This window comes from Solenopsis invicta, chromosome 2 (assembly GCF_016802725.1).
Source record: "Solenopsis invicta isolate M01_SB chromosome 2, UNIL_Sinv_3.0, whole genome shotgun sequence".
Classification (NCBI taxonomy): domain Eukaryota; kingdom Metazoa; phylum Arthropoda; class Insecta; order Hymenoptera; family Formicidae; genus Solenopsis; species Solenopsis invicta.
In genome coordinates, this window is record NC_052665.1 from 10,495,973 (window position 1) to 10,513,980 (window position 18,008).

Sequence of the window (18,008 nt, forward strand, 5' to 3'; positions counted from 1 at the left end):
CTTCCAGCAATGTTGCAGCAATGTTCCTGCAATCTCTCTGTGCTGTATGGGAAATGAGCAAAATTCACGCAAGCAAATACAAATGAACAGCTTACTTGAATGAAGGTAAAAACGGCACTGCAATTGGCCGATCACCCTTATCAAAGTCGTTCAATCATATTTATCCGTGTGCTCATTTTCTCGATCTAAATCCGGGTTTAAACATACCGATAAAAAGATACGATCGATGTTGGATTGAGAATCGAAAAGCTTTTGCGGAACAATTGGAAATATCATCCATAAATAGATTTTCTATTATGTGTGAAAAGAATGTATAACATCATTATTATACAACAACATTATTATAGGCACAATCGTTGTCGTTTATATATCTTATATACGTCAATGCTCCATAATTATTCTGGTACTTGAATAATTATGTTATGTTAACGCGCGCTACTCGTGGCCTTCGGCAAACGAACGGAAAAGAGATGTGCGTATTGTAGAGCGCGAACGAGGAAGAAGTTTATTTCTATCGTTTTATACAATTAGCTTAACGATAAATTGCTTTGCAAAGTCATGTCATTGTACTTTCAATTACGCGCGCGCAATTGTGCGATGCTTCTAAACAATACGTTATTATTCGTGTAAAAATTGACAATTGATGTCATTTGTTTTTCTATCAAGTTTAAACTCTTTAGTAATTATTAGTTGATTATAACCGGTGATTGTAAATCTCTAATGACTGATTTATTAATTTATCGCTAATAAATCCACAGGCAGAAAAAAAGACGAGTTTTGATGGATTCTCTCACGTTAGAGAGAAAACTGTTACACGTGAGAATATTTAAAATATGTATAATGATTCCTTCTAACTTTACTACATTCCTAATATAAAGTAATTGAAATTTCTCGCATTTATGGTGATGAATATTGAAGATATATATTATATATAAAAATACACATTCTCTCAATTTGTCTCCGCGTCTCTCTCTCTCACTCTCACTGTGACATATTAAAAATTAGTAAAATTAAAAACCATTAATATATTAAATAATATATTAAGCAATAATATATTAATATCAAATATATTTTCAATATTAATCGTCTTAATAAAAAATTTTGATGAATATGGAGTACCGGATTATCCTTCTTTTAAACTTACAAAAGTTAAATTTGCCCGTGGACATACAACCCATGTGTGAAACGTGCTTCGTCATCATAAATCTGCTAACAGTATATATTTCACAGCCTGTATATATACAGGAAAAACTGAATTCAAATTTAATTCGATTTATACTGCGTTTTCTTCGATGTATGCAATAAGTATTGAATTCACGATCGACAGACGCATATTTGTATAATTATACCGCTTTCTATTTAGCACCATTCATTCGCTATTCACCGAGTACGAAACTCGTCCAGTCGGGTTTGCTTTAGCAACTGTGGTTGCGATTATACGATTATAAGATTATCAGCGAAATTACGACGCTGCGTGTACATTATTTAGAATATAGATAGAAAAATACAATAAGGAAAACAAATTCATGCTTGCTTTCATTGTTAAACCTTTTGCCAAAAATTACTATTACTTTCTAACCATAATCTCTATGTGTAAATACATCATTGTGTAAATACATCGCGATCTATATCATTAATGTATCTAAGCTTGACGTTGATTTCCGTTTGCATTTTGATTGCATTTTGTACTAAGATAATGTTCGTTATAGTGAAATGTGTAAATCTAGGCGCATTATTTATTTATAGTAACTTGATGTTTTTCTGACGCATCTTACATTGTGCAAAATTCAAAAAAGAGTCTTAAATTTCCTTAGTTTTTATACAAAGTATAATCGAGAAATTGCCGAGGAATACTCTAAAGATGTATGTTTGCTATATTTCTTTTCGCATCTTATTCTCACTCCAGTTTAATCATATTTCGCAAAATTGTATCGATTTCATTTAAAAAATACAATAAATAAGCGAATTTGGATATTGCAGTTTACAGGTTGCAAATAATATATTATATTCATTGTACAACATATTTTCATAAAAAAAAAGTTTGATTACATTTATCGTCTTTTACAGAATTTTAAGAAAATATGAGATTCCTTGTTGAAAAATTTCTAATACCAACCGCATCGACGCTCACTTGTCGTATGTATTCGAAATATGTATTTTTGGATCTGTAATATATTCATATTTATCTACGTCGACGTATGGTGGAATTTTTATCAGGATGACTTGCTTTTCATCATCGTGAACGCGATAATTCAAATAATAAAGACAGCCTATCGTATCGTATTACACTTTATTCCAGTAAAGTGTAAATTACGTAAACATGCGTTTTTTGCATTAAGGCAAAACTATTGAAAAATGTTCGTATTAAACGTAAAAAAATAATTAAACGTATCTGGCAAAATTTAATAATCTAATGCATTTTTGCCATTGCTTTCCGCTTATTGTACTTAATTACTCTCATAATTATTTCTATTATAAGGATTGTTATCGTAATTAATATTATTTATCATTGATGTCGTTATTTTTTTTATTAGTTATTTTACGCAGTCATCAATTATACGCGCCATGTGACACGCATTCTGCAAACAACAAAGCTACAATTTATCCGTTGCGTTGTTCGCAGAATACACTTCCACATACACAAATGTATATATATTCCTTTAAAAAATCGTGTAATTTTTATACGTTATACGTGTTGTTACATGTATAATTTTATATACTCTTTAACAGTGTATATATCTTATTGTATCTTATCGCGTTTTTTTTTCTTTCTGCTTATTTCTTTATTTCTTTTTAGTAGAAGAAAAGGTAATATTATAACCGAATTTGACTTAACAATCTTTCTTCGAAAGAAATTAGATGCCTGCAGCTCGATGATGAATCTTACGTCACGATTATCGATATTATAAAAAAGTTGGGAAATTGTATTAGGCAACGGAGTCTTTATCTTTCCATGTTCCTTTACGATACGTTCGTACGGTAGCATCATATATTTGAAAAATTCTAATTTTGAGATCAGCTTCATTACTATCATGTAGAAAACGTTATAATTGTGAATTCGAAAGATAGAAGCGTAGTAGAAATGATGATTAATTCTGCAAAACCTCTTGCACTACTTTAAAGATCAGAGAATCTTAATTTTGCAGAATAAATTCTTATTTTGTAATCTCTAACGTTTGTAATTTACTTACTTTTTACAAGACAGTAATTTATAATTTGTAAATCCCAATGGGTATCCCAAATTAAATTTAACAAACTAAACTTTCGCGATAAAATCTAATTCTGTAAATACAGCTGCGCCCTATCTTTCTGTAAATACAATAATTTGTATTTGCAGAATATTGACAAATAGCTCACTAAGATATAGAATTCGTTTCGAAAATGGAAGAACTAAAATGTAAAAGGCATAAAACTTTTAAAAATGAATTATGGACAGCACATCAATCTGCGTTGTGTTGTCTTGTGTTAAAAAATAAGTCGCACGTCCAAAATCTGTATAAGTATAATGTTATCGCGAACACAGAAGCATAGAAGGCTTTCGTTCGAGTGGCGGAACCTTGATGCATATCCTAAAAATCATAAATATTAATATAAGATAAGATTACCCTTTGGATTTTCCATCTAGAACAAGAAAATAGAGATAATAATCCCAGATAACAGAGCATGTCTAAGCAAAATCGTGCAAATCTGTGTTTGCTTGTGTTAGTAACAACTCGCCGTATATTTGTCTTTGACGATTTCGATGTATCAACATGGAAAGAACAAATAGCAACAATGTGTGTGTGTGTGTGTGTGTGTGTGCGTATTTACTAGTAGTTTAACTGTGAGATAGCAACATGTAGTTATTTATGTTATCAACACTGTAGCAGCATCCTGTCCTAGTGTAATCTTATCAAGTCTTATGGCAATAGCTTAAATTTGGATGACAATGTGAAAATTATGAAAATGTTGCTAGCAAGTTGCTATTCAAAATTATCATATCGGGAAGGGAGGGCATCAATTTGTCAACAAATGCGGATTCGATTGATGCAATTCCGATAGCAACACATTACGATACGATGGCGAACGACATACCAACAACAATACAAACAGACACATTGCTATCTGAGATTATACATAAGTGTATAAAGATACTTTTCGATTAATCTCGGTAATATGCAATCGCAAGACAAAAAACCTCATTAAAGAGTAGAAACAAGCAGAATTAATGCATTTCCACAAGCGGATTATATAAACATGTCAAATCTATCGATCTATCGGTCAATCTATCGGGGACAGGCACTTTCTCATGCGCGATACCATTCACGCAAATTCACTCATTTTTCTAAACACTGAGAATCTTACCTATCCTATTCACTCAGTACTGGCAGTAAGGACCTTACGCGAGAAAAGTTGCATTAGGACATGTTTCAAAAAAATTAATTATTAAAACAAATAAGTATAAATATGTTATCGCTGAAAAATAGCTCTTGAACAATAGTTTTTGACATTTTGATTGTAAATGTAGCAAGACTTGTAATTTTTATTTCAACTTGGGAATATCTTTAAATTATCGTTAATGAATAATTAATTAAAAATGATCGTTCAGGCTACTCACAGCTCGATACTTTGAATAGTGGATGTAGGGCAGGTCGTATCGACTTTTACATGACAATGTTTGTGACACTTCATCTGACAGTCTCTGCATTCGTAGCCCTGCTTACCGAGCCTTCGCGCGAGAGTCCTTTTACATACTTGGCAAACTGTTCCTCTATAAAATGAATCGGATTATATTTCATATATCATTATGGACATTATTACTCTGATAAGAAGTAGTAAACCATAAAGTTTATTCCTGCTTAACGCTAACCACACGGTCAACCGGCGGCGCGGCAGTTGTGTCGTATCGGTAAAGTAACGTACGTAACTCACCCCGCCATGTGTTTAGCGATAAATGTATGATCGTTAAATATGTGCAGCTTTGTCCCCTTTTTCCTCCATTTACTTTTCTGTGCGAGAGAAAGTGGTACGAGGTAGTGCCTGAAATTATAGAAAATGTGCACAATATAAAAAGACGTAACAGAGATATTGCGTCGTCTTTGTTCATAAATGAGGAAAGAGAAGTGTGACTTACTTCTTTATACCGTTTTCCAAAGTCTCGAGAACGAGCGTGGAAGCTTCATTCACGTATGTTCTCGTGGAAGTTCCGCTTATGCCCGAGGCTTCACTCAAACTCGATCGTCTCGATTGTTCTGGTACTGACAGGTGAGCTACAAAAAAGAATTAATTCGTATAAGATAACGTTTGCTAATTGCAGATAAAAAAATAAAACAATGTCTTAAAGCGCAAGAACGAATAATGTACAGAATTATGTGATCAATTATCAGAAATAAGTAATTTTTCCAACTGCAATTATCATTATTCATTATTAATTTTATTAAATCTGTATTACCTTTTATCGAGATATAGAAATAAGGCAACTTTTTCACGTTTATTAACAAAGTTTATTCGAGTTTATTACTTTTACTACATACTACTATATTGTTAATTAATTTTTCTTACTTTCTTACAGAAAAGTATTGAATTTTTGCACTACATTCTTTCTTGTTAAAATACTTACCAAAATCGAATACCGTGTTAGAAGACACACGTGAGCAAGACAGAGTGTGCACAAAATGAGTAGAATACAATCAAAAAATGACTAAAAACTAATTAGCTAATCAAGTAGTTACTAATCTCATCGATAGAATTACGTCTCTTTATCGCAGAATTCAAAACCGCGATCAAGCAAATTTTTTTCAAGAGCGCGAAATGGATATCAAGTACGCGACCATTAAAAATCTCTTGTGTCGAAAATTGTACATGCCACTATAGATGTGACACAATTAATTCAAGTTACAAAACAAACAGGACCAATATATTTAGTATCTTTATACCGAGACCTTACCAGATCCAGGATCGCGAGCTCTATCAGCGGATATGGATCTCGAATGAGCGTCTTCGTGATTGATCTCTCCCTCAGGACCTACGGATCTACTTCGCGTCTTAGATCGACTTAGTCGCTTCTTTATGGTACCAAAGAAATCTCGTCGTTTTCTTCGTGTTCTTCCTCTCTCTATGCAAAATAAATGTTGTCTATTATATGTGCATTATACGTGTGTATTTCACAAATTGTTACAAGAATACACCACGAGAATGAATACAAAATATTACGTAGCGCGCGGAGAGATGAAACGTTCAATATCAAAACTCCAATTTTCTGGGGGCTGAAATGTTAATCTCTTAGTCTTACCTTCCGAATTAGAAGAATTGGGCGTGCTTTCTGGTCCCGAAACAGCATTGACATCTTTCGTTCCGTGCTGCAAAGAGAACGTATCAAAAAATTATACAAGGTAAAATTATACAAAATTAATTTCTCATTACCATCGTGAAATTTTATTTATCGAGACGAAAACGTATTACAAATTCACTTACCTCCGGGGATATCTCTTGCCAATTTCCATTCTCCGCCAAAGCGACCTGTTACACATTAGTAAATACACAGCACTCAACCACGGTTAATACTTTCATGAAACAGAAAAAAGATACTTGATGTTACAAATTGAAACGCAACTCTGAATAACGACACTTTGAACAACTCTACTCAATCTTTGCTTCGGCATACCAGATGTCTGTCTCAAGTTGCAAGGACTGTCACGTTGAAAGGACTGTGAGAGCTGATAATGAGATTTATTTACTTTTTCGCGTTGTAGGTGAAAAATGATTATTTCGATCACACGAAATGCATACGATCAATACCATATGTTTCTTACCTTAACAATTTGCCGCTCCGATTGCTGTAAAAGAAATCAAATAAAAATCATGCTTTAGTAGAAATCACAATGATCGCAAAAATTATTTTTGCCAGAAACGAACACTAATTTCATTGAAGCAAATAATTTATGAAAAATTTCTTCTTTTTTTGTTATTACAAACACAAATTATTTAGCGGAATCTCTCTCAGCAGTTAGAAACTTTATATGTTTTCAAAAAGATACACCCTAATTTCTTTAGTTATTTATAATTTTATGTCACGCGAGTTGTATTACATTAATTTTCATGCGAAAGTGTTTTCATTTGCTTCATAAGCTTACCCTTTGATGACTATGTACAATCAAAGTCCCCTTTTGTCCGCTTTTATATGGTGAATCCACAACGTTGCCATTTGTCAAGTAGTCTGCAAAAATATAATTTTACTAATAAAATTTTATAAAAAACAATTTTTATTTAATAAAATCTACGACTCTCTCCCTATCTTTCTGATTATCCGTATAAAAGCGTTGATTACTTGAAAGAGATTAGAGCTTCCATACTATCTATTCATCTAACTGTGTTCGGAATGAATCGGAGCAACGATTTCGACGTGCGATGAACGATGCATAATAATAATTTGAACAAATGCGTGACATACTAGAACTATAGGGGGTTCAAATCGGTTGTAGTCACGAGAAACACGAGGTTGCCTTCATACAGGATACAGGTCAACAAGTCACTAATGTACTAATGAAAGAAAAATCAATCGGATGTACACACACATCAACGCCTGATAAGTAATCGGTAATTACCCCCTTCCGACTGTGCGGCAGAGTCGTACAAGATAAGTGTACTGTTACCGTTGTTGTAGTTTAGACTATTGCTGCTGATGACATTTGTTTGGCTGTAGGAACGGGTAGGCGAGACAGGCTTTATCGTCTCCTTGACTTTATAAGGCTTGGTCCCAATTTGTGGTACCTCCGCACCCTCGATGAATAGAAACTAAAACAAATAACGACAAATCGGTGTTAGAAAATCAACTGTTAAAATCATCATCAATCTCTTTTTTTTTTTGTTTTTTTAAGATCTTTCAAATATCTAAAATGATTCGTAAAAATTCAACAGACGCAAACATTTTAAAAGAATAACGTGGCCTTTTATTAATACGTATATTAAAATATTTCGTAAGGCAAATATCATGAAATCCCGATTGATATGAAATAAAATTGAATAAAAACGATTACCTCCACTGTGAGGGTGCCTGTAATATCATCTTCCTCGTACGGTCGTGCCTGGAGAGGTATAATTTGCCGCTGACTCGGATTCGCGAGAAGTTCCTCAACGCCTACGATTCCTAGCCCCAAGAATCTTTGTCTTTTGTTGACATGATCGAATACCTCTAACAATACCTCGCTCGTGTTATGGCTTATATCGCTGCAAATGTATATCGAAGCTTAGCCGCTGCTAATATGTTGACATTTTCCGTAAAAATAAAATATAAATTAACAGTAATAGTAATAACGACGACGACAACGACTACATCAACAACAAGAAGAATAATAAAACGATAGATATTGAAGAATCGGGTAAATAATTTTTCATCAATTACAATAAAAACGCTTCATCCCATAGTGGATTTTTGGTGTCTTTCTTTATAGAGGTCTGATTCTTTTGCGGCGGTTCATCCAACTCCACGACGCAATAAGGTTCCACGGCTCCTTGTTGACCGCCGAGGTCGATAGCTCTTACCACTTTTACAAGCAAACGTCTTTCGCCAGGCACATATTGCATCGGCAGGGACGAGGGTGCGACGTGGTGTCCTTGAAGACGTTGATGCGACGGTTGATGCATCATCGAATTCGAGGCGTTCTGCGAGACAAGTCATCACAGTACAGTAGGTATGCAAGATAATAATAGTACGTAATAATTTACATACAAGCTACATTGTACACGTACTTTCAACAACAGAAGAAGAAAGAGAGAGAGAGAGAGAGAGAGAGAGAGAGAGAAATATTTTAGATACATATATATATATATATATATATATATATATATGTTGTCGGCGAATATAATGAGAATTTTACAATGATAAAAATAATCAAATAAATACTTGATCTCTCAATTGACCGATCGATATAAATCGCTATCAATAACTTACCACACCGTCGTAATGTGTGGGGTATGAAAAGCCTGGCTGAAGGGGCGGCTCTCTCCATAATCGAGGACACGTGGGATATTGAGAGAGATTGAGGTGAACATTGGTGCCTCGCAGAGCACCCACCACAATTTCCGTTACCACTTCTTGCAACTGGCTTTCGTCCAAGTCTTTCTTTATTGTGCCCACCGCAGCCAGAGAGATTTTTACCTGTGTAATACGAGAAATGGTAAATAATATTGTTTCATTAACTCTGCTCCAACTGGTCGATCGCCGCGCGGTCAGATGACTACGGCAGTTTGTAAAGAACGACCAAAAAGAAACATTCACATGAAAAATATTTGTCCGTCTTCTTCATGTCTAGCTCTCGATACAATACGTCCAAGACTATATATAAACACGATATATCGTCGCTTGTCGCAGAACGAGTGACAAATAGCTGTGATCGCATAATGACGGAAGTTTCCACGTGTTAACGTGTTACATCACAGGAAATCCGTTGATAGCAATGTTGCACGCACCTCTGGCCAGCCGTCGCATTTTAGATCAATCAGCAATTTCTCGGTGATGCAGACGACGTTAAGACGAGCGCGAAAACGATTGACATTGACCCGATAGTGATTAATCTCCACCTTATCCCCTCGTTGCCGAAATGCTTTCAGCTGCAAAGCTGGAGTAGCCTCGCAGTCGCATGTAATAGTCTGAAAATGATTATTTCTTATAAGGTGATTCATCTGTATTTATATCTGATAACTAAATATTAAATTGTCAGCTATTGACTATAATCTAAAAGTTCATTATTACTGACGATTCATTATTACTATACGAGTACGATCTAAAATGCTTTAAAAAATGAAAACAATTATGTACGCAATTTATCTAAAATTTTTTATATTATGGTTTTCCAAGTCATTGATAAAAGACTTGGAAAGAGAACAAGAGCGGGATGTCTACGTACCACGTCATCCTTCGAATCGCATTCGCAGAAGATATTTGACAAGCTTGGCGGATAAGTCTCTGGAAGTACGCGAACGAATTCAACGCCAACTCCGTGCTAAAACATATAAATAAGTCTAATAGCGACCATTTAGGCACACCATGCAGTCGACGAAATATGTACGCTTAAAAAATATCTACGTCGCACACGCTTCTTTATACTGCGTGTGATAATTATCTCGTTGTCGTTTCTCTTTATCCGGTACGCAATCGCGTGTGGCGTATAATACCACGATATCACTTATTTGCATAGTCGGAATAAAAGATGGAATAATCCGTCGTAATTGTTTATACAAAACGGCATACGGTTTGTTCTAAATCAAATAAGAAATCTTCTAGGCATATATATATATATATATATATAATTAAAATCATTGTACGATAAAAAATAACGGATAATATAATTTTTGTATCGAAATCTATTACGCGTCACGCAATAACTTGAAAAATTCCAAGTTACGTTGCAAATTTGTTGTTTACGCACAATAAACGTTAATTAAGCAAAGCTAGGATAGTTAGTTACAACTCACAAAAAAATTAAGTTATTCCGGTGAAGTGATGCCATCAACTATACACGTGGCAAGGACAGCGTCGAACCGTAACGCCTTTTTATATACTAATGACCTTTGATATAAAGACCTATGTAAATAATCACGAACTATTCTCCACGGAAATAAAGAAAGAGAATAACACAAGATATCAAGTGGATATTTTAGGGTATTTTTATATTTAAGGAATATTAGTTGTCCCACATACACACAAGAGACCAAATCATCGGTATGTACAGTAAAATTTTAGTTCTTTAGCTATTACTCAAATGATAATTTTTTATTACTTTTTAATTTGCTTATACATTTAATTTATTAATTTATTTTACCGGCAATAAATGTTTATGTTGGAAAAACTGTTGATCTTGAGTGAAAGAGAGAGAAAGAGAGAGAGAGAGAGGTAACTGGTTGTGACGTTTAATCGTAATTATTCACAAAGCAAATAAATGATGTGACAATTTGATGTAAATGAAATAATCGACAGTCTATCAAATTTTCGCCATTTCTCGTAATTTCAAGCAAACGGACCATTCGATGAAGCACACGTTAGACAAGATGATCGAGTGATCTAATGAGCAATATCTATTATCAAACGCAAAATTCAATGCGCTCGATTTTGCTGAAGATGTGTCATGTGCTTATAATAGAAGAAATAATGAAAACATCGAAAATGACCTACGAAAATGATCCACTTTGTAGTAATTTGACGACGTATATACCAAACAAAAAAAAAGGTATCGCGCCTCGCTCAAACGTTCGAACTTATTCAAAATCACCACGCACGCAAACACAAGTGTGTGGCGTGTATCCTCCTCTTTTCACCCACGCCTCGAGAAGAGTTTGTATCTCGCCTTATCGAGCGCGACGAATCGAACGTGCAAAGTTTCATGTGAATCTGAACACAACATATTTTATGAAAACCATCGAATTATATAGAAATAAGCATACTTGTAATTATTAATTTTCTAAAGCCATCAGCTCTCTCTCTCTCACTAATTAAAAATTAAAGATTAAAAATTTTTCAAGATTTTAAAAAGTTTACTAGCGTTGGAATCGAATTCTAGGAAAGTTTCACCACACGTTTTCTGGCGGTGCGACAAAGAAAAAAGTTAAGCTCAACAATCCTCGTCTTCTCACCTCATCGGTGGAGCTGGCGGTGAAATCGTTAAGGGAAACCACCCAAGTGGCCAAGAGTTCGTTAAGGATGACGAGATCGTGATGAAGCCACACGATCAGTTCGTTGACCCAGCGTACGGCCTCTGCATCCGCGCCAGTCGCGGTCGGAAGATGCAGCGCCCTGGAACTTCGAGACGGGCTGATGAGGGCACCAGAGGTCTTACGGATCAGACGTTTCCTGATCGGCGGCGTGGGTGGCACGTAGCCTCCTGGCGATGGTGATCTCACACCTGCTACTGGACCACCACCAACACCACCAGCAGCGGCAGCAGCAACAGCAGCAGCAGCAGCACCACCACCACTACCACCACCACCACCACCACCACCACCACCAACACCACCCCCAGTAGCAGCACCAACGGTACCGCCACCGCCACCAGCAGCAGCGACATTGACGGTACCACCGCCACCAGCAGCTGCACCACCGCCGATACCAGCAGCTCTCGCGAGCGATGACGAAGACGTCGAAGAAGGTGATACAGATTTGGACTTGTCAAATAATTTTCCAACAAAGGTACCAGCGGTGCTCGTCGTCAGGACACTCTCATCGTGACGAATATGGCCATCCTTGGCAAGCTGCGACGACAACGATGACGACGACGACGACGACGACGACAAGGAGGTGACGGTGGCGGCGGTAGCACCGGCGGCGGTGGTGGCAGCGGTGGCGGTAAGCTCGTTCAGCACAAAACGATTGTACACATATTTGCCGACGCACAACACCACCAGACCGAACAACATCCAACCGAATATCAGCATCGACAACGTATCCATGGTCGTTTCACCAGTCGAGTCGAAACTGCATATCAGATCGTCCACCCGCTCGGCCAAGTCGGCCATATTGCCCCATCGTTCTGCCAACCAAGTCCAATTGGATTCCAAAAACATTCTTTTCTATTTTCACCCGCGAGCAACCGCGGCCCCACCACTGCTCTATACTTGGCTATTAATACGCCATACATATACCCTGGGCTCCCCCGGCCACGCTACACGGCACTGGACGGCCCCGCCGTCATGTTTCTCCACGTCGCGCGTCGCGCGTCGCGCCTCGCGTCTACTTGCCGCGTGTCTACTCTCGGCACTCTCAGCGGTACGCCTCCTGCTCCGTTTCCGCTTCGGAGTTCGGGGACGATCCGTAACCTTCTCTATCCACAATCAGACCTGGCCATTGCTCATTTGCTTTCGAGGTCACGCGTCGCCGCACCGCTCTCTTCCAACGTTTCGCTGGCCCAGCAGCCATTTATAAGCCCCGATAAGGGTCGCGGTTACCGACCTTTTCGGGTCTGTCCTGCTGAATTCGCGACCTTCGACTGGATCCGATTGAGACCAAAGTTGAAAGCTTGGAAGCCGCAGCGTGCTTTTTTTCACCATCTCATCACGCCATTGAACTTGATAACGATCTCTCTTTATTAGGCCAGTGTGTCATCGATAAAATCGAACCTAATATATTTTCTCTCAATCTGTCTACGTAACGTACTCCAAAGATCGAGAGCTACATGTGATTTGCAGTCGAAACTGCAAGCTCTATCCTTGAGATACGACAAATGTCAATCTTCGAGCTTGGAGATCTCGTTGTATTGAGATTAATTAAAATAATACGGTGTGCAATAGCAGTATCATCCATCTTTCCTGCCTATCTTTTGTTTCTGTTTTCTCTCGAGACGAGTTTAAGCTGTAAGAAAAAACATTTGATTGATTAAATTTCAACGATATGACACGGTAGGTTGTGAAATATTCGCGGCATCGACTGATACTTAATATGCAAGTTTTCTCAATTGCCAAATTCAACTTCATTTACAAGAATACTTGCTTTACTCGCTTTACTCGCTTTACTAGAAGCGTCAAAATTTGCTTCTGAAATCGAATTTGCTTTCTCATTGTCATATTCAAGATTATTTCCAATATATTACTGTTTTAATTCTTTCTCAATATTCTTTTATCTCTATCTATATATCTTACATTAATATTCCTTAATAAATATTCCTTAATTAACAAAAAAAAAAAAAAAGAAAAAGAAATAACACAAGCGGGCTTAAAGAGTCAATGCTCGGATATCCGTGTGCTAATAAATAATTAAATATTTTATTAAAAATATAATTGTATTATTTAGAAGAATTCTGAAGAAAGCATGCATGTTATTTAACTTTCGACATGTAAATAACATAAACGCGCTTGATTGAAGCACGCTCCAGTGAAAAGTTGAAAGAATAAAAAAGTCTCATTGCAATTATATTGTGTGTTTTAACCGCATTACTCTACACAAATATTTTTAGCCGGTTATCGTCGTATCGTTGGTTGGTTGAGCGATAACAGGTAACGACAAGTAGACGCAACAGCGAGAATTATTCGCTAGAAACCTTGACGATGTCTTATCACTTGACTGTCATAATTTTCCCTACACGAGAGACGGATTGAGAGATGTGGCGTGCATCACATATGTATATGAATGGACAAATGTTACTGGTCATAGAACAAGTTTATAGAAGAAGAGGAAGAAGAAGAAGAAGAAGAAGAAGAAACGATTTTCTCGCTGTTACTCTTTATTGGTGAGAGATGCAAATTCAATCTCGAGTTGACGATCAATGGTCGGGATCAATGAGAAGGATTCAGTCACGAACTCTCTTTCGATGAAAGCTTTCGAAAGCGAACGAGTAAAAAACAAAATAAAAAAATGAAAAGATCTTTATTCTCTAAATCTCTGTTCCCCGCTTTCGTTCCTTTCGTCTTTATAAAAAAAGTTTAAAAAAGAAAAAAGATAAAAAGAAAATAAGAAATAGCAAATATATAAAATAAGAAACTATTCATCTTCATATATATGACACATGAAAAGATTATTTAACATTTATTATTGTAAAATCAAAGTTATTTAATTTGAAAATGGATATTGAAAGCAATTGATTCTTTCAGATTCTTTCAGATTCTCTCCAACTGGTCCAGATTCGCTCGTCGTTAATGTTTCATGTATGTACACGCGATAATGCTGCCAACAATCAAGAAGACTGTTCTTTCCTAAGCCAAATGGCGCGATAGATACGAGTACGTTCACTGTAAACGACCTTAAAAGCGATATCGCGAAACCTGGTGAATGTCCTACTCCAAGTGCCGTTACACTTTCGCTTTACCGCTTACACCTTACAGCAAAGTAGAAAGTGTGCGCGTACGATGAGTCATCTTATAGAGGTGATTTATATCGATATTCGTTCTATCTCATTATTTCATTAGCTTAATAATCCACTTTTTGGATTCGTCACTTGGCGATATCAACTTTACATTACTATATCTCGTTCTACCTTAAAGAGCATCTTACTGATAGTGAATCTTGACAATATTTTTCGCGTGAATCGGCCAAAATGACTCATTGTCAGTCATTTCGATCAGACGTACCAATATCAATGCTCCGAAGAGTATACACGTAAAGAGAATTTATGAATAAACGCATTCGTTTCTTTTTCGAAAAATCGTGCATGGGAATCTATCTCTTATCTAATTGGAATTATTCGAAATACCCTCGTTTTTCGACCGGTAATAAATATTATATTTTTCTTTATTCGAATTATTAGTTTTTATTAGTGAAAAAGAAATCATTTTGATTTGACAAATCGAGATTTTCGAGAGGAGGTTTATTAAATTATTCGCGACCCGATTACGCGACCCGATCGATCAATCTTAAGAACGACTTTAGAACGACTCTAGAGCGACCAAAGAAAATGATTTTTACGCTCGTTAAACAATTTCTACAATGTTAATCATGAATCGTACGTAAACGAGTACGCGTACACTTGCACTTATATGGTATACACGCACATTTCTACCATCGCGCATCAAAGTAACGCCAAATATACTGGATATTGATTAATCTCTGAGCAAGATGAGTTTCGTTAGGCGAACAAAGGGAGATTACTCCGATTCCTATACGGCGCATATACCTTATGTTAATTATCATCGCGATTGTTTTGAAAATAATTCAACAATTGACTCGTGGAAAAATTCGTACGAGAGCGTTAAACAGAGTCGCTCTGAAACGTAAATTTTCTTGACAAAATTATTTAACATTTTATTTTTCTTAATGAAAAGGATAAAAATATGCATTCTTTTAACCAAGTATCTTCTTAACACGTAAGCGGAAAAATGATATGATTGGACATGCAAAATTGAAATGCGTTTGAATCCGTATAGCTATACAGAGTGCCTCGGCGCATTGCGTCTCTCTTAATTCTCTCAGATGCAGATCCGGTGTGATCCGCGGTATGCTGGATGCAACTGTCTAAATAAAATCTAGATTCCAAATAATAAACAATTTGAAAAACAAAAGCAAACTTGACAATCGAATAATAATTTCGTTTGGCGTACGATCTTATTACTTATTATCTTATTATCAGCCGAATTATTCTACATTGGATAATTCGAAAAATCGAAAGATTCTTTCAAATACAACGTAGATCAATAAGATCGTGATGTAATTAATTAACATTCGATTACACTAGCCATCGCACAGACACGCGACACGCTCGAGAACTCGGCGTGTCTCATTCACATTTTGCACTTAACTCCAGAACGATAACGACAACAATGGTGAGAGAGTGACGACAACAATGACGCCTACCTCCTCGCGGAAAATGGACGCACCGCTCGACCGCGCTCGACTGCGCTCTACTGCGCTCGACTGCGCTCGACTGCGCTCGACTGCGCTCGACGCGACGTCGTCGTCGTCGTCGTCGTCGCAACGGCGGTTCGCGCCACTCTGACGTTCGATTAATCGGCCGATCCCGTCACCGTCGCCGTCGTTTCGTCGCTTCGACTCACGGACAAACCGTCGCGTCGCGTCGCGTCGCGTCGCCGTCGTTGGACTCGGAGGGGCAACCCCCGCCAGAATCCAACGTCTAGGTCTACGACTCTATCCCCTTTTCCTCATATCCTCTATATAACGCGAAACAAGATTTCGGGTTCGAAAGAAATCTGCTGGAGATAAAATATCACTTGTTTCTCCGTATTTCGAAAATTATGAAAATTATTACGTCGTAAATTCCTACTCTTTAGCAGTTGGCTCATTTCGAATCAACTTTTATTTTAACGAAACGTTTTCCTTTCAACATCCAGAGCTTTCTATTCCACGTTAATTCTGTCAAGTTTCATATTAAAGATATTGTGTCAATCTAAAGACACAAATCTTAAAAAAAAACACTGTTTATATTACTCACTTATTAGAATCTGAGCCAACTAAAAATGTTTATTTCAATCGTTAATTAAATTATTATCTGATGTATTTAGAAAATTAGACGTTTGCACAAACCACGTGCATTCTCATGGATCGAGGTTGTATAGGATAATTCAAAATTACACGTTACATCAGTAAGAGAGCAGCGTAGATTGCCACAAATTGATGCTCGAGCAATCTACGCTACTACTCTTGCGCAATATTATCATCATCTTTATGGAAAAGAAAACTTGAGAAAAATTACTTACAATATAATTGCAAATGAAATGTTTTTCTTAGAATCGAATTATTTCAAAAATGCTCAATGTATCTTTAAACATGTAAATTTAAAATGATTCTTTTTTCCTTACTCTAATAATCACTGTTCTATACCTTTTATTACCCAGTGAAAAACTTAGAATCGACCAATCTTCCGATTCGCCCTATATGCCTGGCGGTTGTGGATATACCGCGTATACCGCGCGCGCGGTCCCATATCGATCCGCTGCGCAGCACCCACCACCTCCACCCGGTTGACCTCGCGACGAATCATCATCCTCTACCTTGGCACTATTCTTCAACATCTATTCTTTTAAGCTACGTTATATTACATTTTTTGTGCTGAAAATACAATACACGTATCTTTAAGTTAGGCTACATATACTCGGAGTAAAAGATAGAAACACGTGTGCAATTGTAGATATGATATATATTCATTATCACATCTCTCTATTTTCAACGATAACACAAAACCAGGTTATCTTTGGATTACCGTGTTTTTATCATAACATTATGGTATAACGTTCAACTTACCGTCCACATTTACAATCACTTCCTTATAAAGGTTCACATCACTATTATCATTTGTCGTCGCAATAATCTTCAGTAGTGATTGCAGATGAAATTAATGATTCTAAAAACAAGTGATAACATTTTTTATGAAAATGAACAAAACTTTTTGGATTCAAAAGATGATATAATCCGAAGAGAATTTGGAAAAATCATCTTTAAAATATATAAGAAAAAATGCGTGCGTGTGTGTGTGTGTGCGCGCGCGTGTTGAAGATTGAATCAGATGCCGATAATGCAACGAAAGATTCATCATCGTCGTAAATAGTTACGATGTCACGATCATATCATATGCAAGATATTGGACTTGGATTTAGTA

The 18,008-nt window shown here is 36.6% G+C and overlaps 1 protein-coding gene across 9 annotated transcripts; it reads right to left on the bottom strand.

Moving 5' to 3' along the window:
• Positions 1–484: 484 nt before the first annotated feature.
• Positions 485–17,819, bottom strand: LOC105193656. Of its 9 annotated transcripts, none has more exons than XM_039445882.1 (18): positions 17,654–17,819; positions 17,234–17,461; positions 11,608–13,318; positions 9,885–9,980; positions 9,448–9,627; positions 8,930–9,136; positions 8,381–8,640; positions 8,016–8,205; positions 7,584–7,773; positions 7,113–7,195; positions 6,792–6,815; positions 6,454–6,498; positions 6,272–6,338; positions 5,927–6,094; positions 5,114–5,249; positions 4,912–5,019; positions 4,598–4,750; positions 485–3,569 (listed from the first exon to the last, which is right to left on the bottom strand). In XM_039445882.1, the coding sequence occupies exons 3-18, from the start codon at positions 12,532–12,534 to the stop codon at positions 3,509–3,511; spliced, it is 2,895 nt and encodes a 964-aa protein (XP_039301816.1). In that variant the 5' UTR covers positions 12,535–13,318; positions 17,234–17,461; positions 17,654–17,819; the 3' UTR covers positions 485–3,508. The 9 variants fall into 9 exon arrangements, with proteins under 9 accessions (XP_039301816.1, XP_039301818.1, XP_025991352.1 ...); XM_039445884.1 differs by lacking the exons at positions 17,234–17,461; positions 17,654–17,819 and adding exons at positions 4,345–4,377; positions 16,250–16,479; XM_026135567.2 differs by lacking the exons at positions 17,234–17,461; positions 17,654–17,819 and adding an exon at positions 16,250–16,479 and having other exon boundaries at positions 7,632–7,773.
• Positions 17,820–18,008: the final 189 nt, after the last annotated feature.